Here is a 23,608-nt window from a genome sequence, read left to right on the forward strand (position 1 = left end):
CAAGCAGCGTTTTCATAATGATGTAATTATAAAGCATCTGAAGTGAAGCAGACATCACACGCTCTCAGTGTGACGGCTGATGAGAGACTCCATCGGGGGAAATGTGAAACCTTAAAGATGGCAAAGATGATTGGCCAGCGAGCCATTACTTCCAACTCAGTAAACAGCCTGTGCATGGGAGCTATTATCCTTTCAAAGAAGAGATTGTAATAACATGGCAACCCCACATGTGACACCCAGATGTGGCTTGCCAACCTTGAATTGCAAAAGCAAATATGAACTGAAGGAAATCCAACGGCCACCACACTGTACAAGTAGGAAGATTAATTACCGCATTTGCAGATGCGTGCAATGTATCATTTTATTCATATATCATTTTATTGTTGGACTGAAACTTACAGACTAACACTGCTTTTGTTGCATTAATGTAACTATCAATAGGCCTCTGTGGGTTACATCTAGTGCTTTATACACCAATAAAACACATCCTGTTAGCTCTGTAACAGGATATAAATATGGTGGCTCACTGGATTAAAAAAGAGCACAATGGTAGAGCATAAAAAAGTCTACAAAAATATAACTGTTGAATAATCCTTGTGGTTTTTATGATATCCTTTGGCATCTAAAGCATTTTGTGTTTTTAAGAGTTAGTTACAGCAAGAGGAACATTGTGGTTTTGTTTAACTAAAATTATTTGTATAACATTTTTTAAATCATACAGTTACAAAGTTCTTCGCAGTTTGAATAAAAGCACAGATTAAAGACACGTGCACGTGTCTAAACATACAAACACGCGGTCAGACATATACATACAGTAGTGCGTACACACTCCAATACACACGTTAGGAGAACAAGCACCAAAAATAATGGGCAACCACTGGTTGGCTGAATCAGTGGTCAGTTTAATACAGACCACTGATTGAGCCGACCTGACAGGCTGTTCAGAAGTTCAGGAGCCTCAAAACCATGATTGCCTCTGGTTTTAAAATTAGAGCAAGGAATAGTTAAAAAACCCTGATCAAATGACCAGAGAGGCTAACTGATGGAAAAAGGTCTGAGCAGGTCTGCTGTGTAGGCTGGAGCCATGTTATTAATAACATTTTTAAATGAATTAGAAAAAAGAAATGAAGGGAAATGATAATTGGGGTGATGTGCTGTGTGCGGGCTTGTTTTTTATGCAGCCCAGCTGCTGCATTCTGGACCAGTTAAAACAGGCACTTAAAAAGTTACTTACAGTTATCAAGATGAGAGAAAATGAAAGTGTGTACTAAAAATTCCACATTACTGAGTGTCAAAGGTTTGATTCTTGCAGAGTTTCTTAAATGAAAAAAGCAAGACTGGATGCGCTCTGAGATATGAGATTCAAAATTCAAATGTTGGTCACAAATAATGTCAAGGCTCTTAGCAGAAGGGTTTGATGGAGCCGATGCAATAATTGGCATCCTTTGAGAAGCTGTTTGGGCTCAAAACGAGCGCCCCAGTTTTTGCCATTATTCAGATGGAGGAAATTTAAAGACGTCCAGTTGAAGCATTCACTGATGTTGTTTGACTGAAAAGAAAAGTACAGCTGTGCATATTATGTGAGATCAACACATTAAAAAGCAATTTAGCTGCAGCCAATGGGAGAGTAAGTGTAGTTAGTCTACTTGCATATTCTAGCTGCCCTGTTTTGGTGGTGATATACACCAATAACCTTGACATTACCTCGCTTAACCTTAAATCCTGCTTCATAGCACAGAGCTGTGATTCGCTGCCCCTCGTAAACATACGATTTGAACAGCAGATGGGTGGGGCTTCTGTGCTCACAGCCAAAGCTGTTTGCCTGAGATATTCACTCTTTATAGAGAGCCAAGAGTAGAAAAAAGTGCCTGAAACAGTCTGAAGCCTGACCTTTTGATGGAGATTACTAGTGCTGACCTCATTTAAGACTTTTTCTCTATATAGTATGTATGACTAGAAAAAGGGAAGAGCACACAAACCACATCTCCAAAAACCACATCCCCTGATTTGTCATCATATTGTCTGAGTCAGATGAAAGCAGCTTTAATCTGATTTGGATTTGAGCACATATGAGACACTCATTGCCTGAGTCAAAGAGCGACTGAAGCATCCCCCTGAGTGCAGCCGCTACAAGATGTTTCAGGAAAGCTGCAGTTAAATAAAATATGAAAGGAAGCGAAGAAGAAGAGGATGTGAGGTGATTCTTCGACGGGTTTTCAGGTAATGACAGACGGTGGGAGGTGAGATTATGATGCTGTTTTATTTCTGTGTTTCCTGTGGCTTTGGAGGCTTCGATGAATGGATGCAAAGGAAAACCTGCCAGCCTGCAGAGCAGAGCATGTGGGCGTACTGTCATACCATGAAGCCTTTTTCACTCTGTTGGCACTGATACTTTGATAGCTAATGGACTCTCAGTCCAGCCTCCACATGAGCTGTTCTAAAAACACCCTTCACACTGCCGTTTGCTCGTCCACTTGTTCTCCTTCTCTTCTATTCAAGCTTCTGTCCAATCAAGTAAAACAGAAAATCATTTTCCTTCGGTCTGCATCAGGCTGATTAATCAAAATGCCAATAAACTGTGCCAATATTGGCATGTAGTCAGACTTACCTAGCTTTGATTGATTACATATTTATTCAAGCTGATCAATGATCTTTGTCAACCCTCTCTCTCGTCGGGAAAGGAGAGCGAATAAACATGTGCTGTGATATCACTCCACAAATTTCTGTCTGCAGTAATGCCAACAGTAATGACAGCGATGGAGCTGCACCCCGGCTGTGCAAAATGATTGACAGTTTGAGCTCACAGATTGCACAGTAGCAACAATTTTGTTGTTCTTAAAGCAAAGGTAAGGCTTCAATAAAAAAAAAATACAGCAAACAAAATCATGTGAAATCGTGATTCTTTGCTTTGGTTTGTTTTTTCAAGTGACTCTCCTGGAATTGCGTTTTTTCGTAGACCTTGTGTAAAAAGTCAGAGTTGTATGAAAGAAGAACCGAAGGCACCCAAATCTCATAAATCATGCAGTTTTTCTATTTGCAGTCATGAATTCAAGTCTTGTGGGTTGATCTTTGTTTAACAGACCGATGTACTACCTTTGCTAGAGGCAAGGACATAAGATGCAGCAGTAGAAGTCATAGACTGTGATAAACAAGACGAAATACAAACTGCTGGAGCTTCTCTACACTGGCTCTGCCTTGAACAAGTGAACAATGAGGGAACAGCGTGCTGGCTTTGTGGATCTATGGATGCCTCTGTCATCATATTGCAACCACAATGATATCACGTTGTCCAAAGCTCAGTTTCTGGCCGGTCATGGGGGATATAAAAGTCATAACACATATATGACCACAATGTCATATTTTAAATGCCTAATAAATGCTTAATAAATAAATAACCACTATAAATAGGATAAAATGTACATTTAAAGGGTAAATAAATCCCAGGAACCCATTGTATTGGACTTGGTTCTGGGAGTTTTCTTTTAAAATTATCTTTTTTAATCATACGGGACTTTCTCCACAAAACGTTTTTAACATTTATTTTAAAGATGCCATAAAATATTTACAGAATTTGAAAAGAAACTGAACCAATAAAGCTAAGCCACAGGGCTTATTATTATTATTCCTCATTTTCTGACCTATTTCTGATCCTGAACTTATCTTGTTAGTTGGAAAGAAGTTAATATAGAAATTAAAGGAGTTGACGAGGAGGTTCAACGAGTTATGCCTCAATCACAGGATGCTAGTGAAAGTCCTGTATTGGTTGGTGAGTGGTTGCTGAAGGTTGCTAGCTCTCCCTAGGTGAACCTGGTCACTAAGAGGACGCTGTACCAATAACTCCCTTGCGATTTCTTTGGTTGATAGCAGATTGTTGGAGCTTCCTGTCGTTCTCGTGCATGCCAACTTGTTAACTAACTTGCTAACTAACCTCTAAGGGGTAACAAAACTTGAAAAAGCAAACTGGAAATGGAGATCATTCACCTTCAAAGTAAATGTTTTCCCTTACCCTGAAATTAACACATTTAGAAAGGCACAGTTTCCTACGGTGGCACTGAGATGCCAAACAAACGGCAACTTAAGAAAACACCAGCAATAAGAAAAACACACAAAACACAACAGAAATAGGAAAAACGACAACGGAAATAGGAAAAAAATCCGTCATCAGTATTATATGAATCATGATAAAACACACCTACCATGTTTTGGGTTCCTGCAAGTGGTCCGTTGGGTTATTGTCTGCCTAGAAACACTTCCCTTGTGCTTTTGGAAATCTCTTTATTCCTATTTCTTTTTTGTATTTTCCTATTTCCGTTGTGTTTTGTGTGCTTTTGCAGCATTTTTCTTATTGCTGGTGTTTTCTTAAGTTACAGACTGTGGCAGTTGCTAAGTGGCAGTGAAATTGTGGGACAATTTCACTGCCACTTAGCAAGTAGTTGGCAAGTGTTTGCTGTTGGGTAGTATACATTTTTCCAAGCAAATTGTAGTTACCAGCAAATCACTGACCGGTCTCTAGGCCTGCATAACTGAAGCCTAAATGAACAGAATGAAAGCACAGAGGAGATTATTAATGTACTGCTTATGTGTCGATCTGAGTTGTGCGTTAATGTCTGATTGGGGTGCATAACAAAAACCATTTAGTTCTGCTGACATGCTCATTTTGCCTGGTGTTGAATAATAATAATGACATCTAATGAAAATGCAGCTTTGCTGTTGCTAATTTATCTTAATTGATGACACTGATGACTTTGCCTATATGTTTGTTACATTTCAAACACGCTTCCAGGTTTTGTCACTCTTGTTCTCGCTGATTTATTCCAGCCTAACAGACTCCAACCTCAAACCTCTGCATTTAATTTCAAATAGCTTTTTAATATTTGGCACAAAACATTTTCATTTAGACTCTGAGGGTTTTGTTTCTTGGGCTTTTACAGTCACTATATTTTAGGGGTAAAACCTGATATTTTTAAGGATTAGACAGTTAAACTCCTTTGTCTTATACACCAAACTTAAAGCTGGAGAGTGGAACTGAAGCATACTAATGTAGCTATGTGTTTAAATAAAGAAAGCAAAATTTAAAAAAAAAAGGAATTCCAAGGTCACTCGCTTATTTTCAAAAGCTTCTAAAGCTTCAGATTTTCCTCATATTCACAAGGGGTCTACTTCTGCCTTCTGCCTGTCTGATTTCCATGTTTTCAGTCAATAGTCTCCTGTCAATCACAGCCCCGTGAAGCCAACACACAAAACCAAAGTAAAACTCTCCTGCCAGCACTGCTCTCTGCTGAAGCACTGAAATTAAAGCTGGATTTTACGCAACAAAAGAAGGAAAAATAAATATTTCTCAACAGGGTGAACATATCAAAGTCTTTTCTACAAATAGGCGATGGTGAAATTCTGCACAGTCTCAGTCTGCAGCAGTAAGCGCAACTCGTCTGCAACAACACGTCTCTTTGCAACAGGGGACTCAACTCAGCAGGTTGTCAAGTGGATGCATTCTGGTTATACTCTTACATAAAAGCAACATTACTGAGCATTTGTGTCACTTTGTGGTTAAATTGCCATCCAACAGCAACTACATCATTATTTGTAAAGAGATTTCTGAGTTTCTGTTTTAAATCTGTGGTGTCCTGGTTGAACTCTGAATCTAAATTGATATGAATTTCTGTTTAATGTGATTTTTTTTTATATGTAGACGACAACAGTTTTACAGATTTGCAACAGATGGCATCTGATTTGGGATTTTCACCAGTTTATCACAGTTAATTGCAGCATTATCACAAATAGATTGCATGCAATTACCAAACTGACCCCAATAATTTTGGTTGTACTGCAGTTTCCAACCACTGTTTTCCCTAAAGCGATGCGCTATCAATCAGACCATTTGATGTGTACTAATGCAGTAAATTTAATTCTGGTTCATTACTTTTTGTGCAGAAGCCGCTATCATGTCTTTTTTTCCTTTAGGCATGTAGTTCTACTTATTGTCAGTCTGCTTTGTCTCCGCTCTTTGTTGTGTCTCTTCTCACACACAGCAGTCATTCACCAACAAACACACACACCCAGTTAAACAAAAAGATGAGGCGAAAAATTAGTACACTATCTCTGCAAATGCACATTTGCATTAAGCTTGAATTCAAAATTAACCCAACACACCAAAACACCCCCATTCTCTCTTTTTCTGATTATGATGGTGTAGCTGTTCTGCACACATTCATGAAATTGTGTATATGCTGTATGTACCCACACACATTGTTGGTTATATGCAGGGATGCCTACATAAAACTAGAGTCAGGCAGATTAAATTAAATACAAATCCCATCCTGCAAGTCAAAAATTGCCTGGATTGGTGTCCTGATCACTCTGACCACTGCCCATATTAAACAAACTAACCAAAGCTAATTTTCATAGCCAGGGTAATGTCAACGAATATTTTAAAAAATTTAAATGTTGTCTTTTGCGTTTTCCCACCAAGAATTCAACGTTAATGCCATCCTTTCCACACAAAGACTTTAGTGGGTCACCCATTTATATCTTGTGAGTCTGTAGTCCAAGATGGTATCGCTGTAGTCCATCAGCTCACTGAGGCAGCTGATAATTTTTCTATTTATCGTCAAGCGTTACTTAATAAGTCATTGAAAAAGGTGTGGTTTCACGTCTTTTAATGCCCACCTACATGTGTACCCCAACCCTGTGGGAAATGTTTAATTTCTGTTTGTAATGCTCTAAACACTGACATTGTTTTGCAGAGAGATCTTTTTGTATCAATGTTTCCTCCTTGTAACATTCCCAGAATGAAGCTCAGAGTTTAACAGCTGTAAATTTTAGTCTTTGCACATTTTAGCAGACATGTGTCAGATCCCCGGTGGTTTGTTCTCCCACCCTTTAGAAATCCACATCAAGACTTCAGAATCAGACATTTTGTGCCTTTAGAAAACATGTTCAGTCTTTTGGAAAGACATCTGGCTGGCTGTTAGATAACTATGTGTCCATGCTGGCTCCAGCCAATATTCTTTGAAAAAGGAAGGATAAACAACATCAAAGCTCTGCTGATTATCAACCTCGGGTGAAAACTGGACACATACTGTATGACGCAAGTTTGAATCCTGCTGAGAGCTGGTGACCTTTATGTGATGATAAATAAAAAGCAGGGCCCATCATAAAGTCCTGTCAGTGATCAGCAGAGGATAAAGAAATGCTAATAAATATTTGAGACGATTAATTTAATTATCCAATAAAAGTGAATATTTTTATTCAGTGCTCTATAACTGCCAATAGTGGAAAAAAGACAGATTACCTCTTACCTTCTCTCTTTGTATCACACTGTAACACTTCCAGTCATCATTAACACCTTTTTTCCCTTTTTAGCATCATTAGCGCCTTGTAGGTGTAAGGTGGTGAACCTGCACAGCTGCTGCTCAGTTTTATCTTTTCCATGCTGACAGTTAAAAGAAGATGTTCCAAGCTGTGTAAGCGATCTATTTGATTTAAAATCTACTTTGGTTATTCTCTTGGTTTAACCACTCAAACAGAATATTCAGAAGAGAAAATGTTGAAACAATGTTACACTAAAGCGAAAGTCACTAAGACAGCATAGGGAGGAGGTCGGGGTAGACCCGTACAAGGGCCAATAAAACACTGGCCTTAAATGCTACATAAACCTTTTAGACAGAAGACAGAAAATAACCCCCGATACTAAAAACAATCAGTAGTTAGAGCTTTTATTTACACAATAAGTACCAAAATGTAAGTGCCAGGTTAGTGTTATTTTATCATACTCTTAAGGCTTTGTTGTGTTTTAGAGTGTCACTGTCATTCTGGTTCTATTATTGTAGGTCTTTACCTTATAATATAAAGTGTATTGAGGCAACTGCTGTTGTGATTCACTCTGTGCGCCTTCTGTCTCATCTATGATGTTGTGTCTTTGTCTTCCCATAATTCATGCTCTATAATGCTGCATTTCCTTGTGTTGGTTGCCAGTTTGTGTTTTGTGTTCACCAGCTCATCTTTGTTTTCCTCTTGTGAATTTTTGTATTCAGTTTTTGGTTTTGAGTTTGATTTTTCACCAATTTATTTGCTCATCCAGTCTTTGTGTCCTCACTCCTCCCTTGACACATTTTTAATATGTAGGCAATTTTCCTAAACTTAACCAAGTAGTTTTTAGCAACTTAATCTAACCCGATTAGAAGAAAAATACCACAAAAAGAAAAAGCACATAAAAATGATAAATAAAAAAATAAATAAAAATATATAGAAAACTTCAGTCCCACCTAACAGACACTGCATTCAGCTGTCTGGCCACCTTGTAACTTATTCCATCACCAGCCCTCCAAATGACAACTCTGTTAGTCTCAAAACTAAATCATTAGCTCTCAGCGTCCAGTATTTCAGTGTTTTTGTGTATCTGTGTGACACAACCTGGCACAATTCCAGTGTTTTGCATTAAAGGAAAAAACAAACCATTAACCTGCTGTCAAGCTAATTCACAAAGGTTTGTGAAACAGGCAGAACAAAAGGATAAAAAAAATCTTTTTTTTTTTAATTAACTAGTATTATTTTTTTTTTAAAAGCTAATATGGAAGATAATAATAAGGATAAGAATAACAGTGGTCTGGGGTAACACAAGAGTTCTCTCTATGCACAATGCAAAAAAGAGCAAGAAGGACAACGCATAATGTTTGGTATCGGGAAAAGCAAGAAATAATATGCTTCCAAGTAATAATTTATTTAAGAATAGACCATTTTCCTCTCACGTACGACCTGAGAGGAAAATGCAATATAAAGCAGTCATGTGTTCACAGCACTCTTAAAAGCACATACATATCAGTTTGTGGAATGGCTAAACGAAGAAATAATTTTTTAAAAAGTAAAAATATTGCACAATATAAGAATACTTATAAGCAATACATATATGATGGGCATATAGCTATATAGCTGTTCTATTGTACAGAATGAGAATATCGTTATTTTGGTGATATGAGAGAGCATTTGTCTACACAGGTACACAGATGTGTGTGTGTGTGTATATATGTACATATACATAGTTACCAATTGGATTAAGAAATTGTCGGCAAACTTTGGGGCAGGTCTGGATAAGCCGCTGCTTCTTCCTGCTCCTTTTCAAATACCTTTTGTTTTTGTTTTACAGATAATTTTGCTGGAATTTTTAATGTTTATTTTCCATTTACTGTGTTTGTTGTATATAAATAAATATAAATTAAAAAAATAGAGAAAGGGTTGTGGATGATGATGTTGAGGATCGATGATGGTCAAACTTGCTGTATGTGGACGTGATGAATGTGTTAGTAGAAGTACATGTTTAGAGCCAGCAAATATTAAGACATGGTACGATTTACCAGTTAAGGTCGGTTAATCATTCATCGCTGTACATCACTGCATCACATCTCTTCATGCTAGAAGTGAGAATAAAAACTAAACTATGTGTTACTGAGCACACTGTGTGTTTTGTAAAGTGGATAGCAGAACGTAACGTCCTCCCCACCCTGGCACTAACAAAAGAATGACTGGCCTATGGGCAGACTGCCCAGCCCTACTAACAAAACCTTTTCCTTTAGAGTCGTTTGCTTTCACCTCTCCCAAAAAGCTCAGGATCGCTTACAGTTTAATACAGTTTAAGCTGAAATTATAAAAAAAGGTTTCATGTTTAATAAATGCATGATGTTTAGTGAATAAAATCAAGATTACAATTACTGACCAGAATAATCATGGTTATGGTTTTACAGCCTTAATGCAACCTATTTAATAAAATGTATCCCATAGCTGAAAATATAATACATTCATTGTCATCATGAAAGCTTTTAGGCAGTGAAACATAGCACAATAGTTTTATTTGTCTGAAAAACACTTATCAAGAGTCTCAGCCTATTATCCTTCATAATCACTCTCTCTTAAAGGTGCAGTTTTGGAGGATTTCAGCTTAAAACGCTGAAAACTTAAAAAGCCAAGTAAGTGCGTAATGGACCCGTAAAAAGCTGGCTGGACAAAGTGATCCGGTTATTTGTACATGGATGAGAAAGAAATGGTGCATTAAAGGGGAACATTGCCCTACATTGGCCTCTCCTCATCACTCTCCATCCCGATGCTTGCTTCGCTTGCTTTGGATCAGCTGTTTATATGCGACATTACAACTCCCCCTGAATAAACTAAACACTGTCAACGTCACCATGGAAACCAAGCCTGCACAAACCTGTTAAAACCCACCAGGTAAACGGGAAAAGCTGCGACTACAGCACAACGGGAAATGATGCTTCTGAAAAAAAAAACGACAACAGAATAACCGGATATTGGCGGGTGCGTTGATGCTGCTGCTGCAAGGTGATCAGAATTCAATATTAGGCGATAGAATCCGTCAGGAGCCGAGTGTTTTTGTTTCATCCTCATTCAGCCTGCAGGGATCCAGACTGACAGACAGAAAGTGATAGCAGAGCAGCCGCTGTCATTCACAGACAAACTCAAGTGCATCTTATTGTCATGCAGATGACAGCCTGAGCCTCAGCAGCAGCAGCAGCAGAACTGCTTTTATTTCTGCCAGTGTGGCTAGATCAGATTTATATTTTAGCGAGAGGGTAGCTTCTTGAAGGTAAATTGGAGCATTTTTCTGCAAGAATTTTTGCTATGATACGGTCTCAGTTAGTCAGTTCATCGCTCACAAAATTCAGTACAACATATCTGCTCCACCAAGGAAGAATCACACCAGTTGTGATGATCCCTTGAGTTGGTTCGCATTTCTGCAGTTTCCTTGTGCTCTCATCATGGTGTTAAGTCTATCATTAGCCATTTCTGGGTCCAAATGCTCTTTCAGTTCCCGAAAGCAAACAATTGTGAAACAGTTTAACTCCAAAACGTTAATGCATTATGAGGTTTAGCAGAGTTGGAATAAGTAGTAAGCTAGCTAGCTGGATGACATCTAAAGATGTGAGGTTGTAGCATGCCAATAGTTTCAGAAAAAACAAAAAGCAAAGCAGCTGAGCTATAACTGTGAGAGTAAAGAAGCAGCATTTGAAGGGTTGGTGAAGTGTTAAATTGTTTGTGATCAAACTTCATGCTGAGCATCTCGATTGGGCAGAGACAAATGCTATAGTATGACAGCAAATAGACATAAAAAGCAGACCAAATTTCTGCCTGGAGAATATCTGCGATGAGACCATCGACAAAACAAGATTAGTCATCAATATGATGCTGTATGGTTTAGATTTCTTCCTAAGTCTCAGACAACCTGAGAGGGATTCTTTTCTGAAGCATTTCAATATTTGGGCTATCATGGTTTTAAAAACTTTGTTTAACAACATGTTACATAAAATGAGTGCTAATAAAAAGCTGGAGAGGTTTGGACTGTCAGCTTAGTAGTTTCTGGAGGCTTTGTGCTGATTTAAAAAAAAAAAAAAAAAACAGGAAGAATAGCCATAAATTTTAGCATTCACGTTCCCTTCAGGATGAGGTGTAAAAGTGATCCTTTGATGGTTAATCTTTCTCTAACATCACGACAAAATTGGCAATTGATTATCAAAGTGTTACTTTAGTTTATGGTCACTTAGCTCTGAAAGGAATCTTGTTTCTACCAGCTTTGATTGCAATGTTTAAGGGTGGTGGGTGCTAATAAACATTATAGATATTATAAACCAATCATTTTCTGAACTCTGTACTTTGGAACCTCAACATTGTCGTGTAGACCACAGCCATGTTAGGATTTTTGGAGACAAAAGTGACTACTGGACAGAGAGTGAAGCGCTAAGCCAACTAGCAAGCAAGCTAGGTTAGCAATGTGAATTCTTATATACCTGCTAATTAGTAAGCTGTGAGAAAGACTAGAATTCCACACCCTAAAACTGAATTAAAAACATCATGTACAATTTGTTTGTACAATTAACCAGACAACAAGCTGTATTATTGATCAGACAGTTGCATAAAGAAGCATAAACATGAGCAGGAGGTCCAGTAGAGTCACTGGTGGATGGGACATCTACCAGATAGCTATTAGCTACAGCTCCCTGTCTGCAGCAACATACTAATCATCCCTACCTTAAACCTTTATAAATAACTTTGCTCCAGTGTAGTTGTTATGAACAGTGTCAGGTTTGTATGATAGATTATTGCATAACTACACATGACAAAGGTTTAGGAAATCTGATCATATTTCGTGTGTCTGAAAGAAAAGCGAAAATATCAGTTGATATGTTAGAATTTTGATAAATCGCTCCTAAAAAACCTACAGAATATTCAGCCGGCTCTAAATTGGAGAAGAGCAAATAAAATACAAAATTGATTAAATCTTCAGCAATGCTCATATCTCAAAAACAAGTTTAAAAGAAGGCTCTTCAGTATTGTCACCAGTTCCTTCTGTAAATTGCATTTAATGTATGGTTCTGTATAATCTTCTTCCATTTGACTGCAGTTCATTAGCTCTATGCAATATCGAAGCTATGCACAAGTACAAGCTCTTCCATGTACTCACTGTTTCCACAGTTGTTCTCGTCAGCAGGGCGTAACTATTTAATCCAATTTTGATTCCATTAAATTAGACGCATCATACATCATTCATTCTCATTGTGCCTCTATTCATTTTAACCAGATTAACTTCCAAAAGGTGCAGCAGCCCAAAAATCTGTGTTTGGTTCCATAGTAATAATTAAACACCAAGTCTCGAGATACATTTGATTTGAAGGCTAAACTTAAAAGCCGCAGATGACAAACGGTCAGTTTGTGGGGCTCAAGTGAGGGAAACATGTCAGAGCAGGAGGACTGCAGTGAATGAAACTGGATATTTCTGCAGTGGCTGTGGTGTTATGTTTTTTTGTTCGGCTTTAAATTCATATGCAAAGACCATGATGACACTGAAGCTAGTGGTGCATTCATCCACTGAGGTGTAGGAAGGGTTCATGTAGACGACATGAAGGGGAAAACCATCAGTCATCTGTCATACTGCTGTGAGAATACATGTTATTTATATTTTAATGAATAATTGCATTCGGGCTCTTGAAACTCTCGTGCAATCAGTCTGTAATCCCTTAAGCACCTTTAGGTTAATTTGTGAAATTTTCACCTGGGTGAAAAAGAGCTTTAGCAAAAATTTATTTATTTATTTTTACTTCTTCTTAATCAAAACTGTAAAATAGTACATAAATAACAGCTTGTTAATAACATTAGAAGGCCGCTGAATTTACACAAGATTCACAAAAGAATCCATCATGCCAGACTTGAAGCTTAGTTCAGTATCTATAGGCTGTATGTATGGCCCACTGCTGTGTTGGTGTCGGGTAAGAGGGTGGAACTTTATAGCTAAGGGCAGCAAACTGCATCCACAAACTGCATGAATGCAAAGCAAAGACACAAATACCTGCTGAGAAGTATTGCTTGAAGTATCAGACTAATAAAATTGCATTCCCAAAACAAAACATAAAGCAAAGACTTATTGGAAACCTCACAGCAGGCTTCAAAAATGATTCAAAAGGCACCAACCACACAAATGCAGTCAAGACGTCCAGTTCAGTGACTCAAATAATCAGAGATGAGGCCTGACAGACAGCTAGTAGCCACAGCCACCTATGTCAGCACACCTACCAGTCATATAATCCATGCCCCCAACTTTTAACCTTAACAAAATCCAAATGTATGACCCATAGGCTGTTTTCTGAAGGGGGAATTTATCCATAGAAGCTGACACCGGTTTTTGTATCAGGCTGTAAATGTGTTTTATTTGGGTTCATTTTCAAATGAGGGCATGGATTTTTTGGGAATAAGCCTCAAGTGGCCATTAGTGGAACTGCAGTTTTTAGCACTTGTGTTGACTTTATTTTCCAGTCCTAGAAAAATTAAGTCAGTTCAAATGAGGAACTCCTGGGTGAGATCACTACAGCCATGTTATTCTATATGTTATTGCTACCATTAGCGTCTAGTAGGACCAGAAGCTATGTTCTTATCTTATGATTGACAAGTCACACCATCAAATATGTACAATCATAATTAAATTTATGATTAAATTTTGGTCCAATTCATTTCAACTCAAGGTGCTTTATATTATAAGGCAAAGACAGAGAAAATAATACAGGGAAAACTCCAATAAACACTTGGCGACAATGAGAAGGAAAAACTCCCTTTTAACAGGATTAAACCTCCGGCTGAAGCAGTCAGAACACTGAAAATGCTCAGCTCAAGGCTTCAGTAACAGGACTTTGCAAACTAATGTGTGACCTCACAGTGGCTATGTCCATCTTTACATACAGTTTGACTGCACACTCTTCACATCCCATTCCCAGCGAGTGTGATCTGCAGTGGCCCCACCTTACAACCTGCAGGACCCAAAGGATCCGCTGGCAGCAGAGGTCCAATGGCCCTGCCCCGACAGGTCAGACGTGCTTAATGATATGACTAATTTGTGAATAGTGTGACTTTCTCATTTCCCTGATTCTCTAAAGCAGATGTGGAGAGTGCAAACTCCGAATGACCCACAGAGACCCATTCATGGAAATAAACTTGATTTATTTAAACTTGATTTATTTCCATTATAATATCAAATTAGCCCAGTTTTCAGGGTTTTAGCCTCTCTATAATCAAAGGACACCCAACAGTTGCTGAGTGGAGCCCAGATTCTTGTTGACAGGAAATGACTTACAGCCTCCACAGACTGAGCTCAGGGTGACTGTGTGTGTGTGTGTGTGTGTGTGTGTGTGTGTGTGTGTGTGTGTGTGTGCGCGCGTGTGTGTGTGTGTTTCACCGCTGAATGGGAATCCTTCAGATCAACAAATAAACAAAGCAGCCGGTGCAGACCAGCGTTCCTCCTGTCAACAGCATCTGCCAGCAGCGGGAGGAAGCTTCAGTTTTTCCTGCCTCATAAAGCTAATCCTGCATGTATGTTTCTAAAAAACTAACCAAAAAAACACCTTCTGGACATACTCCATCTGCTTCTTTTTTATGTCTTTGTCTTTAAGTGCATCTCCTCTGCTGTTACACCCCATTCCTCCCCATCTATCAGACATCTCTGTCCCCATCTTACCTTTCCACCCATCCCTCCATCTCCTCTCTGCTGGATGACTTATTCAAAACCCTCCAAAAAATGATTTCCCAACCATCCCCGCTAGGCCGCTGTACCAGCTCTGGAGTGGCTCATTAAACCTCAGCAATCCGACCTGTCAACCCACAGTATTTACGTCTTATTTTAAAAGGATGTGACCCTCGCTCTAAAGCCTGATTATATTTGATATCCTGAGTGTCTTCCTGAATCAATTAAGCAAACAAAGAAGAGGATGTCAAGGCGAGGCTAATTTTTATTCTCTGTTTTCCTAAGTTGGTGGTGCACCTGGGAAGGATTATTTAAAACCAATACTTTCAGGTAAAATGAATGAACTTCTTCAAGCTCTATCCATCCCATTTGACAGCTGGTGCTACATGCAGTCTTTATCTTGAGGTGACCACTGCAATTCAAGTTGATTTAGATAAAGCTTTACAAAAACTGCCTAGAAGCTGCCAGACTTAAAGACATGCTTCTGGGAGGTTAAATTAAGGCTTCTTTATCTTATACTATGCCTTTTCTTAAACCAGTTGTTTTAGCCCCTCCCGCTTTAAGCCAACTTTCAACTGATTGGCTGCATTTCAGAAACAGAAGGTGAGTTGTGCTTGTGTGCCTAAATCAGTGGTATTAAGAACCCTTCTTTATGACATCATGCAGAAACAGTAAAACAAAGTGTCTTAAATGCAGCATTTATAGCTCTTGGCTCACAGGAGCTACTTGTAAACACACTGATGTCATTATCTGAAACTTTTGCATATGAGCAGCCAACACCTGACAGATGTAATGAAAAGCATAATAAGTCCGCTTGAATGAAATAATGTGACTTTGTTGTTGCTCTCACCATGATGGACGATGACATTTGCCATTTTGTTATATTTCAGCTTCACATTTTAATTCCCTTTACAGCTGAGTTCTTGATGCACATGCCTTCTCCTCTAATCTCCAGGAAAAACAAGGAGCACTGGATTAAATGGCTCTAGAAAGAGGAGGAGGAGGATGGAGATGGAGGACACACTGCTGCTGCTGCTGCTGCTGCTTCCTCCCTCCTCCTCCTCCTTTTTTCTTCATCTTCCCTCCAAAAAGAAAGAGGAAATCTCAGCCTGGTAAACATCAACACAGACACAGAGAGCGGGAACAATGACACCAGCTGGGCAACAACAATGGCAAATAAATATCATGTGGCAGCATTTAACCATTCTGAGTGTCTGCTGCTCCTTTGTGGCCTCTACACCTGCATCTGACTGACCGCCTCCCTCCTTTTATTTCCGCGTGAGGCTAAATTAAAGGCAGCTTCCTGCAGGTGTGCTTCTTCTTTTGTTGCCGTGTTGCATTGTTGTTTCCCCCCCAGACAATAAAAGCAGGCTCACCTTCTCGGCTCCTCTGTGCTTCTTGGCGGCCGGCGTGTCGTCCTGCTGCCGTCTCACAACAATAGCGCCGCTTTTAACTCCACACTCCAGCGCGGTTTTCCCGGTGCTGACGGCGGCGGTACCGTTACTATTGTTGTTATTGTTTACGTTGCTGATATCTCCCGGGAGCCTGGAGTCCGGAGCGGCGCACAGGCAGTGTCCGGAGCCGTCGCGGCACAGATGATGCTCGGGAGCGGGCAGGGCGGACGACGGGAGGAAGACGGAGGGAGGAGGAGGAGGAGGAGGAGACGAGCCATCACCACCGGGCTTCTCCTTCCTCGTTCGGGCAGGAGGAGCAGCGGCGTCCCTCTCCCTGTCTCGCTCCCTCTTCCAGCCCCGGATCATGTTCTTCCCCTTTCTCTCCTCCTTGCCTTTGGCGCATGACGCAGAAGGAGCGGTCACTTCGGAGACTCCGTTCCCGCCGCCGCCGTCCGCCTCTCTGCTGACTGCTGAAATCATCTCCAGACCTTCTCCAGCGACGCTGCGTCCTTGAGCCTCCCGACGCTGTTGCTGCTGCTGCTGCTGCTTGCCGATCCCGAAGCACGCTTCTCCGCCGCCTCGCACCGCGACAGCAGCCGCTGATGAGTGAACCGCCGAAGCCGCCTCCGGTTCCTCCCGTCCCTCCCGGCCGACTCCTTTGCGCTTAAGCGCGGATCTCCTCGGCTCCGACCCTCCGCCGCCAGGTGCCCGGGTCTGGAGCGAGGGCAGGGCCGCGTGTCTGTCGGCTGAGCCAGCGGCACTGAAGGAAGAGGAGGAGGAGGAGGTGATGGAGACAGAGGAGGAGGAGGAGAAGGCGGCGGTGTGGTTGGGTGACAGCTCCTTGCAGTCTGTCAGCAGCCCTCCATTCTCCCCAGCTCTCAGGAAACGGTTCATCTCCTCGTTTCCTTGTCTCCTTTGTCGATCTCCACAATAATCAGCATGCAAGTCATTGTCAGAGCGCCAGCCAGCCGCAGTGTGGCGGAGAGCACCGGAGCATCAGGCCCGCTCCTTCACAAACTACCACACAGGCTGAATGACAGCTCACAGTATCTGACAGGGCTGCTCGCTGTCATCACCCGCAGCACAGTAAAACACGATAATCACAAATCCACACATATACTTATGTTTTCATAAAATAATAAAAACAATACGAATAAAGTCCATAAAGTCACGTTTGGAAGGTTTATTTCAATCCCACCATAAAATGCCCCAGTAATATATGATTATGTAGCACATTACTGTTTATTTTCAGTAGCACTACTCCAAAGAGAGAATAGATGGTTTTGTTTTCCTTCGACTGTGAATGCATCTTCCCAACGTCTCAGATGCCACTTAATTACTGTCAGAAAATGCAATTAGTTGGCCGCAGGAGGGCGCTGCCGTGTTTGTTTTATAGTTTATGCATCAGCTTAAGTGTCAGTGATTGGATGCCCACTGAATTCCAGCTTGATGTCTTTGTTCTTGGACCGCTATCGCTGCTTTGCATGATTCCGTTATTTAAACTTCAAAGAAAATTTGAATTGCTGTTGAATTCAGCGACTACAAAGCTGATGACAGAGTATAACTTACTGGGGTTATGACAGTTTAAAAAGAAAACACTTTTTAAGGCAAATATCAGTAATTTTTGAAGCTGTTTTTATCAAAACTGGCCAGTGTTTCTGTATGTTCAGCTTTTATGTATGAAATTAAAGTTTATTTAGAGATTGCTTTAGCAGAGCTGCGCAAAAGATTGCTTGGTGGCGTTTTGAGACTGTTGCTAAGTTATTCTTGTTAACTTTTTAAAATTCCACTTTTTATCTTTATCTTCATCCTCTGTCTGAAATAACCCCCCTTTTTCAGCTCCTGCCTCTTTACAGCCACTCTCTCTTTAAGGTAACATTACTTTAATTGGCTGCCCTTCACAAACAGGCCCAAACAATGGGTACTGAGATGACCATGTTAAAGAAAACCCTCTCTGCTTGACATCACACAGATCTACGATTACAATAAAATTACTGAATTTGAGTGTTTAGAGCAGTGAAGCCTAAGCGTTTGACTTTCTTTTGCATAAACATACCTTGTTATTTGAAACTTCTGCCCAAATGCTCTTTACTGTCACCAGAGTTGAAAACAAATGTACCCACGTTTAATAGTAAATCTGTTACAGTGCACCAGATAACCTTCAGTTAAGGTGGTATGATTACAGGCTACGTTGCAAGAGCACAATGGAAACTTGCAAAGATAAGAGCTCTGCAGTGAGCAGAGTGATCTAATCACATGCACACTAAGCACAAATAGACTCACGGTAAGCACAGAAAAAGCCTTTGTCATCATGGAAAATGATGGAAGAGACACATAATTAACTAAAACTTTCTAATTTATTAAATAAAAGAAGCAGAAACTGCGATAATCTTTATGAGATGTGTGAGGCAGTGTTAACAGAACAGCGTGTCAGGAGCTACATGAGTATTTGCATGTTAGGTGTGTGGTGCAAAAACTAAAATAACCAAGCCACAGCCAACTAAACAAATAGGACAACGCTGGGTGAATGGAGAGAGAGCATACACGCTCCAGGGAGACTGTCCAGGTGTTTCCAATTGCTATGATTAACTATGCTTCTAGAAACCTGCAAGGCAGCACAGAGGGACAAACAGGAGGAAACACACAGCAGACCTGGCCAGGGCAGAAGACCCTTCACACCACCAAGAGATTCTATTTGAGACCCTAATCAGTTAGTTTATGATTACCACAAAAAAATGTGAAACTCTGAAGGGAAGGCTTAAAATGCCCTTAAATATTCTAAAAAATATGACATTGAACCAGAAAAACACAACAAAATAACATTAAAGAGACTCAAAATGATCATATGATGATGAATAATCACATTTAGACCCAAATGAACAAAACTAGTCACAAAAACTACACAAATACACTCACATGGTTTAAAGACCCGAAGCAATCATAACTTCATGCAGTTAGCACTATGTAAAAACCTCCATCATCCCAACATGTTATGAGACGTAAGAATGATGTATGAGCATCATCTGTGTTTCCTTCACAGTGTGGAAGTGAAACCATCGTCACTGACAGATAAATGAAAGAATCAAGAGGCAGAGGAGGAATAAAATGGCATGAATGACAAGTGTGTATATCCAAGTAATATTGTCACTCTGCTCAATGCTTCTAGTGTGAAGATATTTTCTAATGTCTGCAGCTGAATTGGTTGTGATTAAGAAATAGTACTCTGCAAATCTGAACAATCAAACAAACTAAAATCATAGTCAGTGTCTATTAATGAGAGTGGAATAGCAGTTTTGAGTAACACAATCTTTACACATTAAGTGTGTAAAGACAAAATCCATAATTAAGGGAAACACAAATTCAAAACGGAGAACTTAAAAGACAAAAGCTGGTGAGTACTTAGGTGTATATGAACTTTTCTTTACAGTTTATGGCGAAAACAAATTCGCACAAACACTGCTCCGTTCCTACATGCATTAAATAAGCATAACACAACATGCAAATGAGACTGGGCTTCTTTTATTTGCAGTGTGCACCTGCTTCCAGTCACAGAAATGAAGCAATCTGACTGAGAGGGAGCTCAAACAAATATATTTGGCAAAATGCTGGAGTGCTCCCGTGAAATGTCTAATTTTGTACAAAACACATTTATGAGTGTGTCAATCAGTAACCAGAGATAAAAGGTTTAGGATAGCAGGAGAAGGAAGCCTAACGTGTCAAAGCATAGACCGACAGCAGATAAAATCCCTGCTGGGATCCAGCAGGTATGTCATATCTGACCTCATTGTGCCCTGCAGTATACCTGAGGAAGAATGGAGTACACTCCATCGAATCCAACACAATATGAACTAGAAGACAGCAGTGATAAATAGTTTATGATGCAGAGACGAGAGTCAGCTGTGCCTCCTGTGAAGTGTCACTCGGTGATCCTGAGAGCTTCAGTACAGACTACTCACTATTAAAGGAAGAGGTGTGATGTCCACACCTGTCTTGGATGGAGAGGAAACTGGGTGTCACGGGGAAAAAAAAGTTCTTTATGGAGTGTAAAATTTTAAAGCAACAACAGCAACAAAAACATCCCAGATGTTTGCACTACATCCAGCTGGCAGTGCTCACTGCTACTCTTGTTTACTTAAAACAAGCCACATTTGCTCAGATATGTAAATTGGTGTCACGTCTCTATATCTATGCTTGTAATCTTAGCCCATTACGGCCTAGGCTGTTTTGTTTTAAATTTCCCTCTTTTAAAAAGCATCGGCGATTCTATCAGCGACAGCTGCAGAACTGTGGGGCCAGGCTAAACGTATAAAAAAAGCATCACATAAACAGATGCATGCATGTCATCCACCTGCATATTAAAGCCTTGAGCTTAATCATGAACAAAGCTATCGTTTATTTACAGTCTATGCCCACAGCTTGAGTGATGGCAAACTGTGTGTCATGCCAGTAGTCACTAATGTAAACAACAGGCCTCATAACTTAGTCTGATATGTAATAAAAAGATCTCGTAATTGTGTCTAATGCGTCGGTAAGCAAAAAAGTGTCAATTTTTTTAGTGTTACATTTATCACAGATTAGAATAGAGAAACTAGTAACAGCTAATTGAGCCTGTTTATTTTTCCAAAATGAGAATAAATGCATTTGAAACACCTCATGTTGAATACAAAACTATTTAAAACATTTTAAATATTAATATTTAAAATGACGCATGCAGTATTTAGTACACTCAGTTTGTTACTTTAAGTCAAAATTCATATGGAATCCAGGTATTATTTACAATTAACATACACAATCTTAAATATTAGGCATAAGCATTTGAAACCTGCAGTTCTTTTGGTTTATGTTTGCATTTCAAAGGACATCTGGTCTGTTTACACACCTCTGATCCAGTGCTCTCAGTATGCAGATTATTTTCTCAGCTTAGCTCACGTGAAGCAAACTGCCCAGAACTGGCCATAAAAGTACTAAAAACCAAAACAGAGTAATTTTGGTTGTTTCATACCACGACATGGGCCACATGAGGATTTCACGAGAAAGTCAGCATTTGGATCACAGACTGTCTTCATCTTATCTTTATAACCTGTTCTTTTAAAAATGAGGGAAAAGCTGAATCAGCTACTAAAAGACCCCAGGAAAAAAAAACACTTGGCAAACAGTTCAGCTCTGTTTGTATTTCAAAGTGCACCACGTTGTTTCTGTGTGTACGTTCCCTAAAGGGGGCTAAAGTCGGTTGTAAGCCAACAAATAGAAAGACACAACAACAAATGTTGGAGAAATCTGGCAGTCGCTAACAGACTGGTGAGCAGTTCTTCACAGGACTGTTGGAGAGTCCAGAGTTGTTGTTGTTTTTTACTTCAGACTATCAGTGTTAAACTAATAAGACTGTATTGCTCACTCTGACCTTTCTCTGTAAGACTTGACTTAAACATGGCTTTAATTTCACAAATAAATACATTTAAAAAGTAATGTAGTAAAAAGGTATTTATCAGTGAAATAATAATTAAAAATAGAGTCTTTACTGGGCTTTTATGTCATCAGTGGTCACAGTAGATTCTCCTTTGTGTGGGTTAGAAAATGAGCTGAGGAGACGCAGGTAAAGCAACGATAACGACCAAAGAAAATATTTTCATCTGAGCTGTGGAGTCCCTACCCTCACCATGGACCCATAGGTGAGGGTAGGGACGCAGATCGACTGGTAAATCGAGAGCTTCACTTTTACACTCAGCTCTCTCTTCACCACGACGGACCGGTACAGCGTCCACTGTGATCAGTCTGTGTGTGTCAAAAATATGGCCCAGGGGCCACAGCTGGCCCTCCAAATGATCTACTTAAGAATACTTCACATTTTCACAAGTTCACATTTTTCTGGATCTTGACAAATTGTTTGGATCAGAAAAAGCAAAATGTAATAATTATTTAGTAATGTACATGAAATGAGACGTACTGGTTTTTTAAAGGCTGTTCATTATTTTGTAACTGGATGGTTACTTTTCCTTCTTTATGCAAAAAAGGTCATTTTACAATCAGTTTAATGGTCTGGCCCACTTGAGATGAGTATGACACACAGTCATCTTTATTTATTCAACATACATTCTTATACACCATCTTGAAGCTTTTTGACTATGAATTGTCTGTTTTTGTGTGTGTGTGTTTTTTAAACATTAAATGTTAAAGACCGAAGCCACTTTGGTACCTTCTCCAAGCTGTTTGCACTTTTAGCTCCATACAGGAAGTATTTTCTGCCATAATTAAAATGGTGTCATTGGTGCACATTTCCTGTGGAGCAATCAGAAATTTATTAAGGATATATAAGCTAAACACTTTAAGTCCAAAGAAGTATTGATAAAACGTGTTTAGACAGACTGTTTTCATGACCCAGCAATCCTCGGCTGAGAGCTCTCATTACACACGTACACTGCAGCGAGCGCGCGCGCCCACACACACACACACACACACACACACACACACACACACACACACACGACCAGAACAACAGCTGGATCGTGTATCCTCACTCAGGCTGAGTGAGGATATCAACATGTTAAAAATACACATCTGAACCTGAACTGTTGGGTCCTCGTTTCTTACCAGCACTTCAGTCACATTAACTGTAATGTAATGAGTTACAGTTTTGTGCAACAACATGTAGATTTGAGTGCAGGCTGCATGCAGCCCGTGTAAATACTACTTACATAGCCGCCGTTTTTCGTCATGCACTTACAGATGTTTTAAAGATTGAATGCAGTAAATCATGCCAACAGGAGGGACATAAAAATGGGATTAGAAAATTAAGGTGTGGGTCTATTTTTTGCAAGCCAAGCCAGCTTTTTCTTAAATCTTTAAGGGGCTTCTCTGTGCAGCGTTCTAATTCCCCACTGGAAAACAAACATACACATTTCAACATGAAGAAAGTCGGCAGGGATACGGGGATACAGCAGGCTGAACATGTGAAATCATTTCCCCTCAGCAAAGGGAAGCAGATCAGATTTCACCCTGTTTAGACAGAAGTGGAAGGTAGAAGTTTTGTTCCTGTGTAAACAAAACTAGATTGATTATGAGACCATTTTAAGTTTAGGAACACAAACAAAGCCGAGTAAAATGTCACTGATCAAAGGTTCAAATGCGCACTATCTCGAACACACACAAACACACACGTCACCCTTTTGTGATCTGGTTGGCTGTGACATGTGAAACCGAGGGGCCC

General features: G+C 39.8%; 1 protein-coding gene across 1 annotated transcript in view; it reads right to left on the reverse strand.

Annotated features, from left to right (window-relative positions):
• The window catches only part of znf608 (zinc finger protein 608), a 67,248-nt gene extending 49,950 nt beyond the window's left edge, over positions 1-17,298 (reverse strand). Inside the window, exons 1-2 of the mRNA XM_019365280.1 lie at positions 17,200-17,298; positions 16,387-17,118 (exon numbers count right to left, since the gene is read on the reverse strand). Coding sequence (XP_019220825.1) covers positions 16,387-17,118; positions 17,200-17,298 — 831 coding nt within the window. The remainder of the gene's footprint in view (positions 1-16,386; positions 17,119-17,199) is intronic.
• Between the last annotated feature and the right edge of the window lie 6,310 nt (positions 17,299-23,608).

This window comes from Oreochromis niloticus, linkage group LG12 (genome assembly GCF_001858045.2).
Source record: "Oreochromis niloticus isolate F11D_XX linkage group LG12, O_niloticus_UMD_NMBU, whole genome shotgun sequence".
NCBI classification, from domain to species: Eukaryota; Metazoa; Chordata; class Actinopteri; order Cichliformes; family Cichlidae; genus Oreochromis; species Oreochromis niloticus.